Here is a 22,500-nt window from a genome sequence, read left to right as displayed (position 1 = left end):
CTTTCGAGGAATGGGACAAATTGCTTATTAAGAAGAGTTGGAGCATATAAATCAATAGCATAGATTCTTCCTCTCTCCCTTAGGCATTTAGCAGGGCTAAAGAGAGCGATCGGAGGGGCCATGATTTATCTACACACGGGTGCTCATTCTATCTATAATCATCGCATGACAGCAGTTTAGCTTACGTATGAAAGGGGCTTGACGATCCGTAGTCCGACCCCGATGGTAGAGGAGGCCTAGCAAACTACTGCTAAAGGCATATGAAATGAATAAGGGTGACATGTGCTGACCCCTAATCTCTATATCACTGAGGGCACCTCGAAAAGGCACATTTTGAATGTTATAAACCCGGTCTTTTTCAATGAATTGCAGATTTCTAAACAAGGCCAGCTATATGCGTAACACAAAAGGTTCGTTGGCGTGCATTGGCCTAGAGAGAGGACAGAGAATGTCCAACCTTCTAAGCAAGCAAAGAAAGTGAAGCAGCGGCAAATAGTCGCTCTTCTTTTTAATACGTGGACGGGGTATAAGAAGTCATCCTCAAAGACGAACCAGTGCGTGTGTGAAGTGGGCCTGGTCCAGCCGATGTTGTATCTTTCTCATTCTCTAACCTAAGAGCAAGGCAAGAGCTCGTGGCAAGTGAGATCAGAGCTCTCTTCGGAGTCGAAGTTCAGAATCCTCGATGCCAGTCCGAGTAGGCGCGGCCGAGCAATCAAGCTCTATTATAGGAGTTATAGATGGCCAGCCTAGGTCATGGGTCTAATCTAAAGGGAAGGTTGAATCCTCTTTCGGGGTCGGACATCAGGGAACAAACCGGCTTTCCGAAAGAAGCCAAACGCGCTATATTTACAATACAGGAAAAAGCGATCTCTTGAGTCCGCCTTGCAAGTCCAATCAAGCCTGTTCTTTACGCCGTGCACTCAGGGACAAGGCAAACGGGAGGAAGAGAGGCGGGAGTTACACGCGTTATTTCGTATAAGAGTTTACGAGGGAATTGAGTAAGGAGATACCGATTGAGTTACTGTTCTTTTCTTGACTTGATTTCCAGATTGGCAAAGTGTTCCGTGTGTTCAGTCTTCTTCTTCACTCAGAAAGGTCGGGAAAGTAGAGGAAGTCCGCTGGCAGGGAGACTTCGATGAATAGCTCGGGTCAGCGCCTTTGCCCGAAGGTTGGGGGCGCCCATTCATGTTTAGCAAGAACACGCCAGGAAGCCGCGAGATCAAAGTTTGATCGAAAGCTAATCATGATTTACTTCGTGTTCCGTTTATGTTTTGAAAGAGAGCTTGAGAAGTGGCTTTCTTGGAAAAACCAAGTTTAGTAGAATACAAGTCTCTACTCGTTTTTTTAGAGGAAGAGCGGAGCAGTCAAAGAATGAAGCAAAGAGAATGATTGTTCTAGAATGTCTATTCCTCACAATTGCTCCTTGTGATGCAGCAGAACCATGGCAATTAGGATCTCAAGATGCAGCAACACCTATGATGCAAGGAATTATAGACTTACATCACGATATCTTTTTCTTTTTGATTCTGATTTTTGTTTTCGTATCGTGGATCTTGGCTCGCGCTTTATGGCACTTCCACTATCAAAAAAATCCAATCCCTCAAAGGATTGTTCATGGAACTACTATCGAGATTCTGTGGACCATATTTCCTAGTATCATCCTGATGTTCATTGCTATACCATCATTTGCTCTTTTATATTCAATGGACGAGGTAGTAGTAGATCCAGCCATTACTATCAAAGCTATTGGACATCAATGGTATTGGACTTATGAGTATTCGGACTATAACAGTTCCGATGAACAGTCACTCACTTTTGACAGTTATACGATTCCAGAAGATGATCCAGAATTGGGTCAATCACGTTTATTAGAAGTGGACAATAGAGTGGTTGTACCAGAAAAAAGTCATTTACGTATTATTGTAACACCTGCTGATGTACCTCATAGTTGGGCTGTACCTTCCTTAGGTGTCAAATGTGATGCTGTACCTGGTCGTTTAAATCAGACCTCTATTTCGGTACAACGAGAAGGAGTTTACTATGGTCAGTGCAGTGAGATTTGTGGAACTAATCATGCCTTTATGCGTGCGCCCGGAAACATAGGCCGACTGCTGAGCCCACTCTGGCTCAGCCGCACCACCCAGGGGGCGAGCCACCCGAGAAGCAAGCTATTACAGCGAGCGGCTGGAGCAGTATGGAGCCGAGGAGCAAGGCAGTAGATAAGATAGAAGAAGGGGCCAGGCTCCCGGTGGAGGAGAGGAGACGGTTAGGATAACGAACTTGAAACGCGGAGCCCGAGCGGCCGGCGAGCGAGTGGTTAGTGGTCAATAGCGCCCTAGTTGATGGCATTCCTCTCTGCGGCTGGCACTCGAGGAACCACGGGACACTCCATACAGAGCAAGCAAGTCTTAGGGATGAGACACCCGCGCAAGGACCTCAATTCTCATTAGGAGGTCGAACCAAGGACCTATGGAAGTCGGGGCTACCCCGTCCCCATGGGCAACGCAACAGTGTCCCTGAGGGAGGAGTTTAGAGGCCTTATAGTAGCACGGACTTCTTTTTCTTTCTAGGTCATGCGAAGGGGGCCAGTCCAAGATCGTACTGTTCCTCTACAAAGACAACAGACGCTCTCAACGGCTAGGCGCCACTCTCTTTCTGAGTTATTCCAGCTTCTTTATGATTTCGTGCCGCGGTGAACAAACAAAAAAAAGAGGGCCGTCTCGGCGGAAGGAGAAGGACCTGCAACGGCAGAGACTACTGACCCTCTTCTTGTCTTGTTTTTAGCCGTATGTTACGAGTCCGGGAAGCCTCCTCAATATGAGGGATCCCTCAAAATCCAAATAGAGAAGTCAAAAACCTTCCTCCTGCTAATCCGGCCATTTCCGAACCTGTCTTTCTCTTCCTATTCAATTCAATGGAGGACTTCTCAATTCTTGCGATTCCCAACTCCCTTAGCTTATTCTTATTATATATTATTATAAATTAAAAAAAACGTTAGGGTTCCAAACGGCAAAATAGGCTCAATGATCTCTTTCTTCGATAGACCGGTCCGGCGCTCCGCGTGGTTATATTCGTACATGTTCCGACTCGCCGGTCATTATGGATATAGTGGCATGGCGAGTCAAAGGGGGGGAGTTCTTCAACAATGAATTAATTTCTCGATGGGAACCCAACATCAACATAGCAGAGTGGCCAACCAAGCCAAGAATCATCGCCCGAGAAAGCAAGGATCGTAGAATATCAAATTCCCCACGTAGCGGTAAGAAAAGAAGCAAAGGGTGGCTGTAAGGCAGCTTCCATTCCTCAGCAGAATGACTCTTTTCACGAACCCGCAGCTATAGCTATTTCATCTGCTGCAATTAGCTCTCCAGGGAGCGACGGAACTTCCAGATTCACTTCTTTCGGAGTGAAGTGAAAGAACCAAAAGCAAAGTAGCCAACAAGGGCCTTAGTCCTTCTGAGATGCCGATAATCTGCTACATTGGTCCACCCGGGCTTTCTCCGATTTGATTTTGATAAAGGGATTTCCCCTGGGATTCGACCTCACTGCTGTGAGCCTAGTAAGAAGGGCATTCGCGGGCAGCTTTCGAGAAGGAATAAGCGGTCTTAGGCCTTCAGTTCTTACGACTGTGAGTTTGATTTCCTATCAGACTAGAAGCAAGTCTAGCGAAGTCACCTCGGGATGAAATTCGTTTTGAGTTTTTTTGAACACCCGGCAATCGTAGAGAAGACAGAGCAGTGGAAATTATCTCTCGTATCGTAAGGCAGGCTGTAGCTCTAGTTCGACTAGCGTGATTGATGAACATGGGCAGCAATTAGTGAGAGTCGGTTGCTGTTCTTGCTTGAGTCGACGGTTCACCCTTGGTTTCAGCTACTGTGATCTTTTCCGCTGCTATTGATGTTGGAGGCATAAGCGCAGCTATTTCATATGCTGCAAAGTAAGTAGTACTTTTTTTTTACCGGGGAATGGGAATTCTCTTTCCTAGGGGACGAGCGAAAGGCTGATTAGTCTTTTCGAAAGAAAGTTGCTAGGCGTGCTAGCATGTTAAGTTAATGGTAGCATAGTCTTGGAGGAAGAAAGCGATGTGATGTCTTCAGTTGCTTGCTCTTTTTCCCTTAAGCGAGTTCGGGCTCGGGTAGGCAACTCACCAGGAATAGTCTACAGAAGCGATAGGCCAATTGTAGTTGATCCCGTCTCAAGGCCCATCTCTGACTTAATAGCCTAGCCATATCGGAGGCTACCCAGCTACAACAACAAAGAACGAAGCTTTTCCTGTTCACGACTCTGCTGCCATTTCATCCGCTACAGTTAGCTCGAAAGCGAATTCAGTCACCCCAATCCTAATAAAGGGATAAAGTGAAGTATGCCATTACTCTCAGCTGTTCACTCTTGATCAAATGGTTTCCGGGGTGGAATTTCCCTTCTTTATTTTATATGGTAGAGCGTAAGCTAGTCTTTGTGGAATCTCCGCTGCAGTTGTTCACGAATCCCTTTCAGGGGTGAAGGAAGAATCCGGTGCTATTGGACTGCCTGAAAGCTTTCCTTGGCACGAACGGGAGAAGAATCAAAGGAATACGGGGCTCAGGGCAAATGAGTTAGGAGTTCAATAAGCCAAGCTTCTCCCCTGGGTCACGAAGATCTAAGTAAGGAGGGAGTTCTAGTGACTAGCTTGAAGTGGCGAATGCTCTTTCTTCCTATCTGGGAATCATAGCCTAGTCTGACTCATCGAAGAGAGATCCCTACTCTGATTCCTTAAAAGCGAGTTCAGTCACCCGAGGAGAGAGGCAACTCACTAAGCGAAGAAGAAGACGGTGCTTGCTATAGAATACCTTCTTTGAGGAATAAGCCCGGTGTCGTCTAAGCTCTCGGAGAATACCAGGGGAGATCACACTCTTGTTCAAACGAGAATGGCCGTAACTAAGCCCAAAGAAAACAAAGGTGCGAAACGAAGGGATTGGATGATCAGATCAGTGGGCAACCATAGTGGACTTTTTTCGTGGTGTTGTTGACGTTGTTGAAAGCCTCGCTTTTCGGAGCTGCTCCCAGCTTACACTATGGTAGAGGAGGTGCCGTGAAGATCTAGGTGTGTGAGCAGTACGAGCTGAAAGGCTCCCATACTGTTTGGAGGGCAGGGGGCATAGATGCCAAACAAACCTGACCCCTATCTATCGTCGTAGAAGCTGTTCCTAGGAAAGATTATGGTTCTCGGGTATCCAATCAATTAATCCCCTAAACCGGGGGAGCTTAAGCGAAAAGAAAAGAGTAGGGTGAGGGAGAAGCCACTAAATGGAAGGCTTTGCTCGCTCGCTCCAACGCTCGTTTAGTAGAACAGCGAGTGGAGTGCATAAGCCCCTTTAGAGATTAGAGATAGGGGCGAGTACTACACGAGCTCGTAAGTCAAGTACGGAACGAGCCTTGTCTACGAAGCAGAGCACCCTCATCTTGCTTGCTTCTGGCGAAGCTTCTAGCACTAGATAATAGGCATTCTGGTATGGCAGGAATACCACTTTTTAGGTCGACCACTACATAGGAGCGATAGCGAAGCCAAGCCGTATAAAGGCGAGCAGCCCTTATAGCAATAGCAAAGGGCCTACTAATAGCCCTAACCTTAGAAAAGCGCCCACGGGGAGGAACTTAAGAAGCAGATTAAGGACTTCTTAGCCTCCTTCCGCTCAAACCGCCCCCGCGACACATGGTAGAGAGCCTTCTCGAGGAGCTTCAAGTAGATGAAGCTTCGGACGAAAGAAGGAACGAGATTTCCCGACTTATCTCGGGTATCTTGAACGATCCACACGCAGTGACAGATGGTCAACGGGCGAATGGCATTTCTATAGTATAGGATTCAGTGTTCAAGGGCTCAGTAGGGAATCAGAGTCAGCTTGGCGAGTTCGTTTGCTCTCTTCTTTTACGTAATATCGGGTGTTAGAACGGATTCTCCTTTATTAGCTAGTCGAAGATAGTTCACTTGGAACTTGCATCCTATGAATGAAGTAAGCCAAGCATTGAATGACTTGAGAAGCATGCCTAGCGCTTTCTAAAAGAGTTTTCTTAGATACCGAATCAACTGTCTTAGACTTGACTACAGAGATCGAACTCTCTGGATTGGATCTAAACTTTCTCGAAAGCTTGCTAAAAGTGATTCCGCTTGCAAGTCCAAGATCTGGTCTTCTCTTTCTCTGTCGGCGACTACGCTGCTAGCTTGACTTCCAGCTGCGAGAAATCGAACTCATTGGATTGGCATTAAACATTAAATAAGCTCGTTGCGGCGAATCTGCTCTTAGTTAGAAAGAATAGGTTGGAACTCTTTAAACATGATACGCTTATTCAGAAAGTACGCATTTCTGGCTCTAAGTCAGCTGGGTTGGATCGAACGTCTCTATCGTTCGGCTTAAAAAATCCAATATGAAACTTCATACACCTTCAAGTTCATAGGACGAAAAGAGATTTTTTGAGGGCCTTATACTCATTATGCCTGGCATTGAATATACGGGTATTCACCTTATCAATATCTCAAGATGGGGCCTGTTTGGTACCTAAAAGGGCACTCAAATAGGACCGAACCTCTCGTCAGGCTATTGTTCTCTTAAAGTTATTATAGAGTAAGACGTAGATTTCTCAATAAGATCCATTTTTTGGATTGTATGGTGGATTCCCCTGAAAAAACATTGGCGCGCGTGTAAACGAGGTGCTCTACCAACTGAGCTATAGCCCTTAGTGCTTGTGATGCATATTTTATCATGTATATAATTTGTTGTCAAGATGAATATTCTATGATCCAACATCCTAAATTTTTGAATTTTTGAGTGGTATTGGTTCGATTATTATTGCTTATAAGGAATATGATATTTATAATCCATCGACGGGATGGGTTCCATTTGGTTCTTTTTAGGATGATAAATGACCTACTTAACTCAGTGGTTAGAGTATTGCTTTCATACGGCGGGAGTCATTGGTTCAAATCCAATAGTAGGTAGAACTTATTAGATACCATTGACTCCGGTATCTAATAAGTTTTTTGCCCCACCCTTTTCTCTTTTTATAGATTTTGTATTTTTATTTATTTCATTTTTGAATTGCGTTATATCAAAATTGGATTCTGTCGAGTGAATGCAATCAAAATAGGGTTTAGAAACAGAAACTCTTTTGATTATTTGAACGAACCAACTAGTTATGAAATTGCACTGACAGCCTCGACTCTTGTCCTAGCTCGTCGGAGAGCTAGATTTGCCTCAATTATTTGTCTCTTTCCTTCAGCTTTTCTCAAACTAGCTTCTGCTATTTCAAGAGTTTCCTGAGCTTCTTGTGGATCAATATCACTACCCTTTTCCGCATCATTTACTAAAACAGTGATCTCATTATTGCCTATTCTAGCAAAACCGCCCATCAGAGCCATCGTTAACCATTGGTCCTTAAGGCGTATTCTCAAAATCCCTATATCTACAGCTGTAGCAATAGGAGCATGATTCGGTAATACGCCAATTTGACCACTATTTGTAGATAAAATGATTTCTTTCACTTCTGAATCCCAAACAATTCGATTAGGGGTCAGTACACAAAGATTTAAAGTCATTTCTTCAAATTGCTCTCCATTTCTAAGTTGATAGCCTTCGCGGTAGCTTCATCGATATTACCTACTAAATAAAAGGCCTGCTCAGGAAGAGCATCTAATTCTCCGGAAAGGATCAATTGAAACCCTTTAATGGTTTCTGCTAGACCAACATATTTCCCCGGAGAACCGGTAAATACTTCGGCTACAAAAAAGGGTTGTGATAAGAAACGCTCAATTTTTCGCGCTCTTGCTACGGTTAAACGATCCTCTTCGGATAATTCGTCCAACCCAAGGATAGCTATAATGTCCTGAAGCTCTTTATAACGTTGTAAAGTTTGCTTAACTCTTTGCGCAGTTTCATAATGTTCCTCACCAACGATCCGAGGTTGAAGCATGGTTGAGGTTGAATCTAAAGGATCTACTGCCGGATAGATCCCTTTGGCAGCTAATCCTCTTGATAGTACGGTAGTAGCATCTAAATGTGCAAATGTGGTAGCAGGGGCAGGATCGGTCAAATCGTCTGCAGGTACATAAACCGCTTGAATAGAAGTTATGGATCCTTCTTTGGTAGAAGTAATTCTTTCTTGTAAAGAGCCCATTTCAGTACTCAGGGTGGGTTGATAACCGACAGCGGAAGGCATTCTACCCAATAAGGCTGATACTTCGGATCCGGCTTGAACGAAACGGAAGATATTGTCGATAAATAGAAGTACGTCTTGTTCATTAACATCTCGGAAATACTCCGCCATCGTTAGAGCAGTCAAACCAACTCTCATACGAGCTCCCGGCGGTTCATTCATCTGGCCATAAACTAAAGCCACTTTTGATTCTGCAATATTTTCTTCATTAATTACTCCAGATTCTTTCATTTCCATGTAAAGATCATTTCCTTCACGAGTACGTTCACCTACTCCGCCAAATACGGATACCCCCCCGTGGGCTTTGGCAATATTGTTAATCAATTCCATAATGAGTACCGTTTTACCAACCCCAGCTCCACCAAATAGTCCGATTTTTCCCCCACGGCGATAAGGTGCTAAAAGATCTACTACTTTAATTCCTGTTTCAAAAATAGATAATTTTGTATCTAACTGTATAAAGGCAGGCGCAGATCGATGAATAGGAAATGTTGTACGAGTATCTACAGGACCTAAATTATCAACAGGCTCTCCAAGCACATTAAAAATGCGTCCTAGAGTCGCTCCACCGACTGGAACACTTAGAGGAGCTCCCGTATCAATCACTTCCATTCCTCTCATCAGACCATCTGTAGCACTCATAGCTACAGCTCTAACTCGATTATTTCCTAATAATTGCTGTACCTCACAAGTCACGTTAATTGGTTGACCAACAGTATCTCGGCCTTTAACTACCAGAGCGTTATAAATATTAGGCATCTGTCCTGGCGGAAAGGCCACATCTAGTACCGGACCAATGATTTGGATAATACGCCCCAGGTTTTTTTTTTCAAGCGTGGAAACCCCAGAACCAGAAGTAGTAGGATTCATTCTCATAATATAATAAATAAAAAAATATGTCGAAATTTTTTTGTGAAAATTATCGAATTCAAAATAAATGTCTGATAGTATGTCGATCAGTTAATTCAATAACAAATGGGAGTTAGCACTCAATTTTGTTGGTGCCCTCCAATCGAATCCAATTCAATCGTTTACTCTTCAATGAGTTAATTTTCAAACTCAAGCAAGCTATTTGAAAAATTTCAAGTGGATGAATAAAGATCTTGAGAAAGTTTTTCATTTGTCTATAATGATAGACAATCCCATCTATATTATAGAAAATATTCTATGGAATTCGAACCCGAACTCTATTTACATTACGATTCATTATTTCTATGTTATTCTTATTGGCTTTTCTTCTTTTTTATTTCAGCATATCGATTTAGGTCTATAGCCTATTTTTTTCGTTTTTATACCCTTTCATCATCATTTCATAGATGAATTAGCCCTACTTTCACATCTAGGATTTACATATACAACATATACCACTGTCAAGAGGGAATTTTTGATTAGTTAGGTTAGGTATTTCGATTCCAAAAAAGATCAAAAAGAAAAATGGGGTTGCGCTATATATATGAAAGAGTATACAATAATGATGTGTTTGGTAAATCAAATACCATGGTCTAATAATCAAACATTCTGATTAGTTGATAATATTAGTATTAGTTGGGAAGTTTGTGAAAGATTCTTGGGAAAAGTTTCATTAACGCCCAATTCATTCGTGTCGAGTAGACCTTGTTGTTGTAAGAATTCTTAATTCATGAGTTGTAGGGAGGGATTTATGTCACCACAAACAGAGACTAAAGCAAGTGTTGGATTCAAAGCGGGTGTTAAAGAGTACAAATTGACTTATTATACTCCTGAATACGAAACCAAAGATACTGATATCTTGGCAGCATTCCGAGTAACTCCTCAACCTGGAGTTCCGCCTGAAGAAGCAGGGGCCGCGGTAGCTGCCGAATCTTCTACTGGTACATGGACAACTGTGTGGACCGATGGACTTACCAGCCTTGATCGTTACAAAGGGCGATGCTACCACATTGAGCCCGTTCCTGGAGAAAAAGATCAATATATCTGTTATGTAGCTTACCCTTTAGACCTTTTTGAAGAAGGTTCTGTTACTAACATGTTTACTTCCATTGTAGGAAATGTATTTGGATTCAAAGCCCTACGTGCTCTACGTCTGGAAGATCTGCGAATTCCTGTTGCTTATGTTAAAACTTTCCAAGGCCCGCCTCATGGGATCCAAGTTGAAAGAGATAAATTGAACAAGTACGGTCGTCCTCTGCTGGGATGTACTATTAAACCTAAATTGGGGTTATCTGCTAAAAACTATGGTAGAGCGGTTTATGAATGTCTTCGCGGTGGACTTGATTTTACCAAAGATGATGAGAACGTGAACTCCCAGCCATTTATGCGTTGGAGAGACCGCTTCTTATTTTGTGCCGAAGCAATTTATAAAGCACAGACTGAAACAGGTGAAATCAAAGGGCATTACTTGAATGCTACTGCGGGTACATGCGAAGAGATGATGAAAAGAGCTATATTTGCTAGAGAATTGGGAGTTCCTATCGTAATGCATGACTACTTAACAGGAGGATTCACCGCAAATACCACTTTGGCTCATTATTGCCGAGATAATGGCTTACTTCTTCACATTCACCGTGCAATGCATGCAGTTATTGATAGACAGAAGAATCACGGTATGCACTTCCGTGTACTAGCTAAAGCGTTACGTCTGTCCGGTGGAGATCATATTCACGCTGGTACCGTAGTAGGTAAACTTGAAGGAGAGAGAGACATTACTTTAGGCTTTGTTGATTTACTGCGTGATGATTTTGTTGAAAAAGATCGAAGTCGCGGTATTTATTTCACTCAAGATTGGGTCTCCCTGCCCGGTGTTATTCCCGTGGCTTCAGGGGGTATTCACGTTTGGCATATGCCTGCTCTGACCGAGATCTTTGGAGACGATTCCGTACTACAGTTCGGTGGAGGAACTTTAGGACACCCTTGGGGTAATGCGCCAGGTGCTGTAGCTAACCGAGTAGCTGTAGAAGCGTGTGTACAAGCTCGTAATGAAGGACGCGATCTTGCTGCTGAGGGTAATGCAATTATCCGTGAAGCTTGCAAATGGAGTCCTGAACTAGCTGCCGCTTGTGAGGTATGGAAAGAAATCAAATTTGAGTTTAAAGCAGTGGATACTTTGGATAAATAAAAATAAGGAAAATGAAAAGTAATTACTCTCCGTTCTCTTAATTGAATTGCAATTAAACTCGGCTCAATCCTTTAAAAGTATCCTTTCAAGCCGATCACTTTCTACAAATAGAATCTGTTGCGATCCATGGATTATCATTATCACAGTAATGCTTTATTACAGTCAAGCTATATCCACAGTAATGCATACTACAGTTTTTCATTCTTAAGTTTAAGAATCCCAGAAAATAAGATACAATGGTAAGAAAGAACTCAAACCATGGTATAATATCATACAAGAACTAAATACAGATTTGTAATGGAATAATGCTACGAATTTCGCTTTTGCAGATAAACATATCACGCAGGAGTGGTTTCAGTAATAGCTTTTCTTTTCCCGGAATGATTTCGCCTCTGTTGCCTGTGTCAGGAAGCTCTTACCACCAATCTAAAGCTCATACGAGAATTCACCATCATCTCGAAATCTCGCGAGAGATGCAATTCTTCAAAGTCTATCATTCGTAAGCGAGTCGCTGTCGCCCACACGCCTAGCGCTTATGCCTTCTAAAGAAAAGAAGTCGAGTGTCCATGGAGTCAACAGCGGAGCCCGAAGCCAAATTATGATAGTCGTGTCGCCTTCCTTGCTTGGAAAAACCAAGGCAATTGACTACTTACTACAATACAGGTCTTCCTTCATTGGAAGAGCAAGTCTCTCCCTTCATGTTAGGGGGGAGCAGGAACAAGAGTGAAAAGAGAAATCCAAAATGACTCTAAGGAACCAACGATTCTCTCTTCTCAAACAACCTATTGCATCCACACTTAATCAGCATTTAATAGATTACCCAACCCCGAGCAATCTGAGTTATTGGTGGGGGTTCGGTTCATTAGCAGGTATTTGTTTAGTCATTCAGATAGTGACTGGAATCTTTTTAGCCATGCATTACACGCCTCATGTCGATCTAGCTTTCAACAGCGTAGAACACATTATGAGAGATGTTGAAGGGGGCTGGTTGCTCCGTTATATGCATGCTAATGGCGCTAGTATGTTTTTCATTGTGGTTCACCTTCATATTTTTCGTGGTCTATATCATGGTAGTTATAGCAGTCCTAGGGAATTTGTTCGGTGTCTCGGAGTTGTAATCTTCCTATTAATGATTGTGACAGCTTTTATAGGATATGTACTACCTTGGGGTCAGATGAGTTTTTGGGGAGCTACAGTAATTACAAGCTTAGCTAGCGCCATACCTGTAGTAGGAGATACCATAGTAACCTGGCTTTGGGGTGGGTTCTCCGTGGACAATGCCACCTTAAATCGTTTTTTTAGTCTTCATCATTTACTACCCTTCATTTTAGTAGGCGCGAGTATTCTTCATCTGGCCGCATTGCATCAATATGGATCAAATAATCCATTGGGTGTACATTCAGAGATGGATAAAATAGCTTTTTACCCTTATTTTTATGTAAAGGATCTAGTAGGTTGGGTAGCTTTTGCTATCTTTTTTTCCATTTGGATTTTTTATGCTCCTAATGTTTTGGGGCATCCCGACAATTATATACCTGCTAATCCGATGTCCACCCCGCCTCATATTGTGCCGGAATGGTATTTCCTACCGATCCATGCCATTCTTCGTAGTATACCTGACAAATCGGGAGGTGTAGCCGCAATAGCATCAGTTTTTATATGTCTGTTGGCTTTACCGTTTTTTAAAAATATGTATGTACGTAGTTCAAGTTTTCGCCCGATTCACCAAGGAATATTTTGGTTGCTTTTGGCGGATCGCTTACTACTAGGTTGGATCGGGTGTCAACCTGTGGAGGCACCATTTGTTACTATTGGACAAATTTCTCCTTTTCTTTTCTTTTTCTTTTTTGCCATAACGCCCATTCTGGGACGAGTTGGAAGAGGAATTCCTAATTCTTACACGGATAATGAAATTCAAAAAAGATAGGAAATGCAAATTCTGACACCAATCATTTACGAGTGAGTATTACACCAAGCGGATGAGTTTTCTAGTTGGCTATCTTGATAGGGTGGGTTCTTGTTAGTTGGTCAGAAGTGAGTCGAATGGCGGGTATAGGTAGGGTCAATAAGGTAGGATAGTTCTTTGTTCAATTATATTCATGGTTCAAGCTCCATGGGAGAGTCTAAATGTAGTCAAGTGACTAAGAGAATGTTCATGCCTTGGAATGGAAGTGAAAGAATAATCTCAAATGAAGTGACGCCGGAAGGATACCTAATGAGTATCGAATTCTAGTGATACTTTCTAATGTGACGAGCTATTATGGAAGAAAAGATTTGAGTAAACTGAAGAATGAGATAAGTCAATCGGAGACTTTACTATCTTCCGTTATCAAGAGAGAAAGGATCAAGTCAGGAATTACTCCGAGCAAAGCTAAGACAAAAGGCAAACGACTTCCTAGGATGAGCTACTAAATCAATAAATTTCTACTTTTCCAAGACTTATTAGTACGAGTGCTCCTATTTACAAAGCAAGAAGACAGAAGAGCCAGCTTCCACCCTATTTGACAGAGATTTCTCATCCAATTGGGCAAGGAATAGGTTACCGCTTCCCATCTGGATAGACAAAAGCAAGAGAACAAAGGAGCTCAGTATTGGTACACTCCTATCTTACAAAAGTCAAATCTGACTGCTTCGACTAATAGAACGATGGATTTATTTCCACTATAACTATACCTGCTAAAAGGGCAATCGAACTCCTTGTTTGAATAGAATTACCATCCTTCTTAGGAAAGCAAAGGCAAGAGTTCGGGCACCGGCTGCGGGTCGCACGCCTTCTCTACTTCTTCTCTTAAGCAATTTGAAACTCCTATTTTAACTCAAAGCTACTATTCCCGGAAAAGGAAGACTCCAAACAGCCTATTAAGGTATTTGTCGAGGGACCAGTCAAGTGTCACTGAGCGAAAGTATTCAGGTTCGTATCAAGTTACAGTATGGAAAGTAATTAAAGTCTTGCTAATCCATTGATCCGCATAGAACCTGGACTCTTAGAAAGAAGAGTTAAACAGACCGATGATCCCACTCCGGCCTCAACCTAGTACCGGTATATCCCGATAACCTACGAGTTCACTTCCTTGTTTTCGTATCAAAGAACAAAGGCAAAACAACCAGGAACTCAGACTAAGTCCCAGTAGAAAGACCGAGATTTCTTGATTCCTGTTACCAGATTGGTTCAGCAAAGACAGCGAAGGAGGGCAGCTGCCTATTATTTGCTTTGGGCAGGCCTTAGTGAAGACCAACTGATGAGAGTTTATTTCACGTACTACTACCTAAGAGACCTCAATAAGAGCTGATAAAACCCTCGAATTTTACCTTTCTTTATGGAATGAGAAAACCACAAATAAGTTACGTTTTGGGCCTTCAACGTACAATCCAAGCAGGGGGTAACAAGGAGATGTTATAGCTCTCTAGGAAGACCTATTCTTAGTAGGCATAGCTATCTAAGAGAGCGATTGAAGAATTCCACTCTTCTCTGCTCAAAGAACGAACAAATTGCATAGGAAGAGAACTCTGAAGTCCGAGGAAGAAAGCTGCTCCCGACGTAGCTATAGCGTTTTTCGCATTACTGATGGACTCTTCGATCTCATTTGTCTTTACGGGTGAGCTGCTAAAGAGTGAATTCAAATCTTTCGCCCGGCTTCTCGATAGGATAAATGGATGCCTTCGCTCTTTCCAAGGTAGATAGAATACAAAACCAAAGACCTCTCAAGTCAATCCTCGCTCATAAACTCAGTAATCCATGGGCATTATGCTCTTCTTGCTTCTTCGTGTCATGCGTCCTTACCTATTGATTAGCTACAATATGACTTCTTTCCTACGAGGTTGGCTGCAGATGTGGTATTTTCGATGCTGGAGAGGATTCTTCGGCTGACCTTTATGATGATAGTGAGAATTCAACCTTCGAACCAAGGAGCTACTCCCCAAGTCCAAGGTCTTCCTCTTTTGGTGTTATCTCAGTTAATCCTAGCCCAAGAACAACTAAACCGGTGCACTTTCAGCTGCCCTTACTTCCGCCTCTTACTTCTAAAGGAGGTTTCCAATCTACTTTACGACGGTATTCCTAGTCTTTCTCCCCTTAACTTGACATTGACAGGGAAGCTTTAGCAAGATTACCAGGAGGAGCGAAGCGAACCGGACAGAAGAATTCAATAAAGGAAAAGAAGAACAAAGACTTCAACAAGCCTGACCTCTTAGCTCCCTAACAACGAAGAATAACTAAGCTAATTCGACTAACAAAGAGAGGGGATTTGAAGGCAACAAACAACAAAGTATTGGATTGGGGATCCCATCATGAAGCTCCACTTCAATCTATGCAAGTTTGGATCCCTACCCGCCACCCGAAACGAAAGGTCAAGTATGCCTTTTGAGTCTGATCGACTTCACAACCAAGATGGACCGAAGGATCATCAAACAAAGAAAGAGGGAAGCTACTAAAGAAAGGAACAGCTTCATCAGGAGCCGAAGAAGAAAGCCAACAATTGAGATGAAGGTTACCCTACTCAGAGATACTTCAGCCTTGCTAAAAGAAAACGAAATACAAGCTTTTAAGCAACCTTTGAAGAACCTCCTCTAACACAATCTAGCGTGAACAGCCCTAAAACAACCTTCTCTTGCCCGGGTCATGCCCAGTGAGCAAATCTTTGGCTTAACTCCCGTCAACTACTGGTGATGCCATCAAGAGTAGAGTACTCTAGCACGAAAGTGATACAACAAGCAACGGACGAGCGCACGAGTCGAAATAGGTCAATAGAAGATGTTAAACCCTTCTTCGCTTACCTCCTGTTTTGTTTTTAGGGAGTTGGGCCAAAGGTTCGGGAGTTTTTCTTGTTACTGCCTACATCGCTCGCTGCTTGTTAAAGCTGCGCTGGGGTATCCATCCGTTCTAAAGCGCATTTTTCCTCGTGCATCTATCTTTTCGTCTCATTTTCCATGTGTTTGGAGCTTCGTGAAAGGCCCATAGTCTTGACGTTAACGATGTTGGGACTTGAACCCAACTCTTCCTAGCCATGAGCTGCCGTAGGAAGCCATTCCTCTGGATCGCTTGATTTGAATCATTCTCTTCATAAGCAAGATTCGGATCGTTGGAAGAAAAAGCCAATGACTAAGTTTAGCACAAAGATGCGTCTAGAAGGGAAGGAATTCTAGATCTAGATCACAGACCAGCGCTGGCATCTCCATTATTTAACGATAAAAGTGGGTTCACTTTGTCCAATCGATTTATAGCAGAAAGAAAAGAAGTTTTCATCCAACATTGCATAAAGCTCCACCAATTAAATGACTAAGTTCCACGAAATGAGCATAAAGATAACGATCCAACACGAACAAAAGACATTGCATAAAGAGAAAAATCCAACATGAAAATCCTGCCCTTCCCACTTCCCCTACAAACTACTCAACACTCAATCGACCGACAGAAGATCTACGAGCCCTAGAGTTCCATAGCTATAACTCACCCAGCAACTACAGTAGTTAACCCGCCCAAGAGCAACTCCTCAATAGGTTCATCAGTAGAAGATCAAACGGCGGAACTACTCAATCGACAGGAGATCCGCAGCAGTGGAGCATAGGTATCAACCGGACTCAAACGGTAATCAATAAATATGCCCGCATTCAATCAAATGAAGAGGAGGGAACAAGGATAAGGTTTCTTCTTTCTTTGCTAAAAGCGCTAAACCAGTATAATAGGAATAGGATGAAGATGTCCGACTTAACAGCCTCTCCTCTAAAGGCGACATGACGGGTGAACCTGTATAAGATAAGCAAGCGCAGTTTTAGTGCAGCAGCTACTGGACTAACAGGAATGGAATCAAAGCGTTAAAGTTAAAGCAAAGTACGAGTCTGGGGCGGGCTTTGGCCCAAGAATCTCTTGATTTGAGGACGGGTTTGACCCTTTCCTTTAGAGAGACTATTTTCGATGAGGCGATGAAGCTCAATACGAGACCTTATTTAGCAGCTTTTTCTTATCTTGTGGAAGGTTTCAATAGGTTCATCAATGGGCCCGGGGCGACCCTGCAGCTAAGCATTCAACCAAAGCTTCACTTCACACGTTTTCAAAGGAATTGTTGCTAAGGAATAGAATTGATGCATGAATAGCAGTACTTGTTCCTCGTGTTTACATTCTTGTTCTTCTAAATCAACGAATAGGGAAGCGATTGCATAAACGAGTTAGAGAATTGTTGTCTAAACAGATATTTCTCTAAAGATCTGAGAGGATATGTGTATCTCAAGCGCCTAAAGCGGAATAGAGTAATGTAACGGGTTAAGCCAATGGTACGAGACATGGCCAAAGACAAGTACAAGCTAAAGGAGTAAAGGTACTCTAATACGTTCGTGACACAACAAGCAACGGACGAGCGCACTCGCGCGAAAGCCGTATAGCGTTAGCGCATCCGTTTTCTTGCTCCCCTTAAAGCTAATTTCTATTCCAATTCGATTCAAACACTTAGATCCTTTCGTAGTGGACTCTCTTCCGTGTTCTGTGCCACCAAGTACACGTACTAAACCATTGTAAACTAACCTGAGGCTCAATACAATCTATTAGTAGAGCTCCTCTTTGAATGCGACTGGAATTTTGGTTACCCAGCTCTCAAGGAAGAAGGAAGCTTCAGAGCTGGAAAGGCGCACATCTTCAGTAGTACACTTAGCTTACACCTTATTTCAACTTTAACATTCATTTTCAGCACATTTTTACGAATTCGTCTTTCTAAATTCAACTATTAGCATAGCATTAAAGTAGTCAACATTTTACACGCAGGGTTTTCCCATACCATACATACAAACATAACAAATAAAACAAAACAAAGACACTTAACTTAGCATAGGAGTCTATCTCCAGTAAGCATCGGAGTAGATCCCCACTAACAAAAGACAAAGAACACCATACATTAAAACACACTACTTTGCGTCTACAGACACTTATTTAAATCTTCTCGAAAGAGTCGACGGACTCTTCTATTCTAGTCTCCCTGGTCACCGAGGGTGGCGGCCCTCACAATGAGCTCTTGTTGTTCGGCGAGGAGGGCCCTCTTTCGGTTTTCGAGGGCTTGGATTTGATTCTGTATAGCCTGCATACGATCTCGTATGAGACTTGGATCGATCGCCGGCATGTGTTCCCAGAAGAGACCAAGCATTTGCTCTTGTTGGAGCTTATCGTTTTCAACCTGACCTATTTCTTGCTGAATTGTGGCAAGTCTTCCGGCGATATCCATAAGAGTGTTGTTGGAATAAGTGTTACTGAAAGTCTTTCTTTCTGACTTCTACGTGTTTCTTTGCCAAATAGAGACTGAAAGAAGCTTCTATTTATAGGGGTTGGGGGTCTTTAACCCTTTCTTATTATTAGTAATAATTCTTGTCTTGGTTCCCTAACAAGGATCATTTCCGCCCTGGCTTTTCATTAATAGTGAACCAGATCCACTAGATTTTAGTGCGCTGAATAATTGTCCTTTCCCCGTTCGGATTTGAGTACGAAAGGCCCACCCCAAAGAGCGAATAGTCCTTTGCTTTTCGCGGGTATCGCCACGCGGCTTAACCCCGATCACCCCCTCAAGAATAGGAGCCAATAATAGAGCGCACATCAGAGACTACTCCCCTTTTAATAAAATAAGGCAGGGTTTGGAAAAGCCCCTTTCTTAAGAGATTCAGAGATAGAGCAATCCTCACTCGACAGCTCAAAGCTGACCAGTACAAAACCATGTGATCCGTCCTCGTTCACTGGCTTCTACTTGTCTTTTACTGGCTTATTTGTACCCAGCTACATGATGGAACTCCCCTCGGCCAATCGTCACTCGACAGCCTAGCCTAGTCCTTGCTTTCCTTTCCAAGCTTCGACCATGGATCCCCTTCCATTAGCAACAAGAAAGGTTACTTGGTAACCCCCTATTCGTATTAAGACAAGAACTGCAAATGGAGATAGAAAAACAAACTATTAAGTACGATACTACCAAAGATATTAATCAAATGTCACCCGACTTAATCAAAGTCTTTATAAGGAAAGAAAGAAGGGATTCCCTATTGATTGACAGTCGAGTACGAGCAGATGATCTCTTCGTCCCACGATCGGTCACAAAAGAAAGGTTTTCCCGGAGGTATTTGGTACTCAGCAACTCTCGCTTTCAAGCGTATATTTCGTCTTCTGAGCTCTTCCTGTAGTTATGAGATACCGAGCAACCATCGCTTTAAAGGATCTTTTGCCTGTTCTGAGAGCTCCTGTAGTTCTGGAAGTTAGGTACCGGTTTTGCTTGATTAGTCTTTCAAGTCTGCTCAAGTTCTTGGGTACCTTGTATTTGCAGTGTTTATAGGTTCCCGGTTCGGGTCCTTCCTCTAGTAAAGCCCATAGTTCGGCCAAAGGCGAGGAATAAGCATCCAAGGAAGAAGCATCTCAATGCAAGGTTTCAGAAGCCCTTTCATCTGCTGTAGTTCGGGCGGGTACCTTTTTCAAGGTTGATCTTCCTCAATATCAGAAATATCAGATTCTGGGACCTCTTTTGAACCTCCTCATGTTCTGGATCTGTAAAGTCTGGTACCAATTGCTTGATCAATGGAATCTCCTCGCCTACAGGAATACCCACCCTGGTTCAAAGTAGATCAAGAAATATCATAAGAGAATCAAAAGAATCTTACGCCCAAAAATCCCCTTTCCTTTAACTAACGACTTCCCTTAACAAGTCTCTTTTCTTTCATTGTTCAATCTTCGATTGGGTTCGTGTTCCCGGAAACTTCAGTAGTTGAAGCCAAATGCCGACAGGCGGTGTTGGCGCGGGTTGATTACCTGTTTCCGAGGTTAGACAGTCAAGTAGCTGCTTTGCCGGTTCCTTTGTTGAGGGAATTCGAATTCCTTCTTCGCATGAGTGGAAGGAAAGCGCTTGTCATAGTGTGAGAGGCAAAGGGAAGAGTAGCGGCCCCTTTCGGACTAGATGCCTTCCCTTCACTGGGTCAACAGCAGGAGAAGTAGCAGCGTTGTGTTGGATTGAGAGGCCGAACTCAAAGAAACTTCGTACCTGGGTTTCGGTTAACTCGGCCAAGACTGTGATTACCCTGATGTGACGCCAGTAACTCTTCGAAACCGGCCTTACTCCTACTTTCTTGCTTTAGCTGCAGTAGCTTCAAGAACTCCTGCTCTAACTCTCTTGCGAAAGCTACACCATAGGTTTAGCAGCATTAACTCAGTAACGACAGTTGGAATAGGTTGAACTACACCATTAATACCATAAAAAGGCGTAGCAGACATATGGGATATATATGGTATACAAAAACGTAGCCATAATACCCCAAGAGATTAGCTACACTAACAAACTGTTGGAAGTGGAATAGGTAGCTACAGATCGTTCGTTCAATTCCTTCGGTTTCCCGAACTTGTTAAGGAAGAGACAAGAAACCCGGACCGAAAGGAGTCATTTCTCGGCTTTCCTCTTCTCACTAGCCATAGGAAAAACCAAGGCTTCCACCGCTACTAACTCTCTGGCTATGGCTGCACCGTATCGTTTAGCTGCAAGAACTCATAACTGCAGTAGCTCCTCGGAAAACAAGACCTTTCGGATACATTTCCCATCTCTTTGCTAAAAGGGAGAAGAGAACTCAAGGGAAGTGAAACCCGTCTGAGCAAATACCTTGATCCAGTCATTAACTCGGCTAATAAGGCTCTACAATGCCATTAACGATAGTTCAAGAGGCCCATCATTAATGCGAAAAACGCTATAGCTACGTCGGGTAGCTACAATGGCTGCAAGAACAGGCTGCACAGGGAGGCATGTTCCCTATTTAGTTGTCTTATTTCATGCCGTAGGTACCATAGGTTTAGCTCAACCGTATCTGTTTTCCATATCCTTTAGCTTCCTCTTCTACAATTCCTTCGCCGATACCGAGGTAGTTACCGTTTTCGTTTAGCTGCCTTCTCTCGAAAGTACGGTACTTCTGCGGTACTCCTGGCACCCGTTCGAACTCGTTTCGTTAACTCTTATACACGTCGGGATCACAGGTACTCCTCGGCACCGTATAGGTTTCCATACCGGTAGTGCACCGAAGGGAACTCTTTCCAATTCCTGTTGATAAAGGAGAAGCAGTAATAACAATTTAGCTACTGTCCTAACTTTCTTGCGCCTATTCGTTGCCGTTAGTACCATATTCGTATCCATAGAAGAGAAAACAAAGACCCTTAGGAGACAGTTTCCCTATCTATGGAATAAACCATATAGAAGCAACAGAGAAGGAGTAGCTATTATCCCTTGGGTTTCATGCTATCGAAGAAATCAACGAACTAAACCCTTCTACAAGTCCGGCGTACTCTTCCCTTCGTCTTCGCCCGTGCATGTACTAGTTTGACTCTCCTCTTTTCGTGATAACTCTTTCGATGCACTTTCTTATGATAGTACGAATTACGCCTCTGAAGGAAGGAGGTAATCTACGAGGGATTCTACTTTTGATGGTATTCCTATTCTGGTCTTAACTAGAGCAACGAACTCATAGCTCAGTACTTAGGTCGAGCATAGACAGGGACTTCCGAAGTGAATAAAATAGCTGACTGACTTCTGCACAGGAAGGAGTGACTGAACGACGGCCTTTTGCAACTTTTCAATCAAATGAAATCCTAAAACGGATTGACTAGTTTGATCTCTCATAGCAGACGGAAGGCGCAGATTGCTAATTGTTGTTGCGTCTTCCCTATATGGTATGAATAGAGCCTGCTCTGCTCCTGTAATCCAATACCTGAGGTAAGTACCTAACTAAGCCAGTATGGCATCTATCAAGCAAGGACAACATGGAAGGAGGTTTTTCTCTTGCCTTTGCATGGGTTGTCGGATTATCCGCACCAGTTTGATCTACTAAAGGGCAAGCACCGAAAGAAGGAATAAGCGGTTCAAGAGTAAGCCAAGTCCGATCGATCTTAAAGCTACGAGTTCAGGGTAAAGGAGTAGGTTCGAAGTTCCTAGCCCGGCTTGAAGCCAAGTTGAATTCTTTAACTGCTACATCAATTCCTTACGATAGAAAGCTTCTTAAGGGAAGGGTATAAAGAGGACTAGTAAGTTGGAAGAAGAAGAAAGGCAGATCGATTAAGATCTTCATCTTTATATGGCATTCTAACTCTAACGATTAACGATCATAATCCTTTTATTTTATCAGGGTGCTCTTCACATTCATTCATCAGCCTGCTTCAAAATCCCTTTGATGATTCGTTATCTTATATAGGATGATACTTTAAGCCATTCCGATTCCGTCGTTGGTCACTA

The 22,500-nt window shown here is 43.0% G+C and overlaps 5 protein-coding genes and 1 non-coding gene; 4 read left to right on the top strand and 2 right to left on the bottom strand.

The window, feature by feature from the left end:
• The first annotated feature begins 1,385 nt into the window (after positions 1 to 1,385).
• On the top strand, positions 1,386 to 5,233 carry cox2 (cytochrome c oxidase subunit 2). One transcript has 2 exons: positions 1,386 to 2,084; positions 5,162 to 5,233. The coding sequence occupies exons 1-2, from the start codon at positions 1,386 to 1,388 to the stop codon at positions 5,231 to 5,233; spliced, it is 771 nt and encodes a 256-aa protein (YP_008992277.1).
• A 1,667-nt stretch (positions 5,234 to 6,900) lies between these two features.
• On the top strand, positions 6,901 to 6,973 carry trnM-CAU. The gene has a single exon. It is a non-coding gene; the product is annotated as a tRNA-Met (tRNA).
• Positions 6,974 to 7,168: 195 nt separating this feature from the next.
• atpE (ATP synthase CF1 epsilon subunit) lies at positions 7,169 to 7,570 on the bottom strand. Its single transcript has one exon. It carries the CDS (start codon positions 7,568 to 7,570, stop codon positions 7,169 to 7,171), a length of 402 nt encoding a protein of 133 aa, YP_008992276.1.
• Positions 7,567 to 9,063, bottom strand: atpB (ATP synthase CF1 beta subunit). Its single transcript has one exon. The coding sequence runs from the start codon at positions 9,061 to 9,063 to the stop codon at positions 7,567 to 7,569; it is 1,497 nt and encodes a 498-aa protein (YP_008992275.1).
• Positions 9,064 to 9,847: 784 nt separating this feature from the next.
• Positions 9,848 to 11,281, top strand: rbcL (ribulose-1,5-bisphosphate carboxylase/oxygenase large subunit). Its single transcript has one exon. The coding sequence runs from the start codon at positions 9,848 to 9,850 to the stop codon at positions 11,279 to 11,281; it is 1,434 nt and encodes a 477-aa protein (YP_008992274.1).
• Positions 11,282 to 12,023: 742 nt separating this feature from the next.
• On the top strand, positions 12,024 to 13,208 carry cob (apocytochrome b). Its single transcript has one exon. The coding sequence runs from the start codon at positions 12,024 to 12,026 to the stop codon at positions 13,206 to 13,208; it is 1,185 nt and encodes a 394-aa protein (YP_008992273.1).
• The last annotated feature ends 9,292 nt before the right edge of the window (positions 13,209 to 22,500 follow it).

This window comes from Salvia miltiorrhiza, mitochondrion, assembly GCF_028751815.1.
Source record: "Salvia miltiorrhiza mitochondrion, complete genome".
Taxonomy (NCBI): domain Eukaryota; kingdom Viridiplantae; phylum Streptophyta; class Magnoliopsida; order Lamiales; family Lamiaceae; genus Salvia; species Salvia miltiorrhiza.
This window is presented reverse-complemented; position numbering and strand designations above follow the sequence as displayed.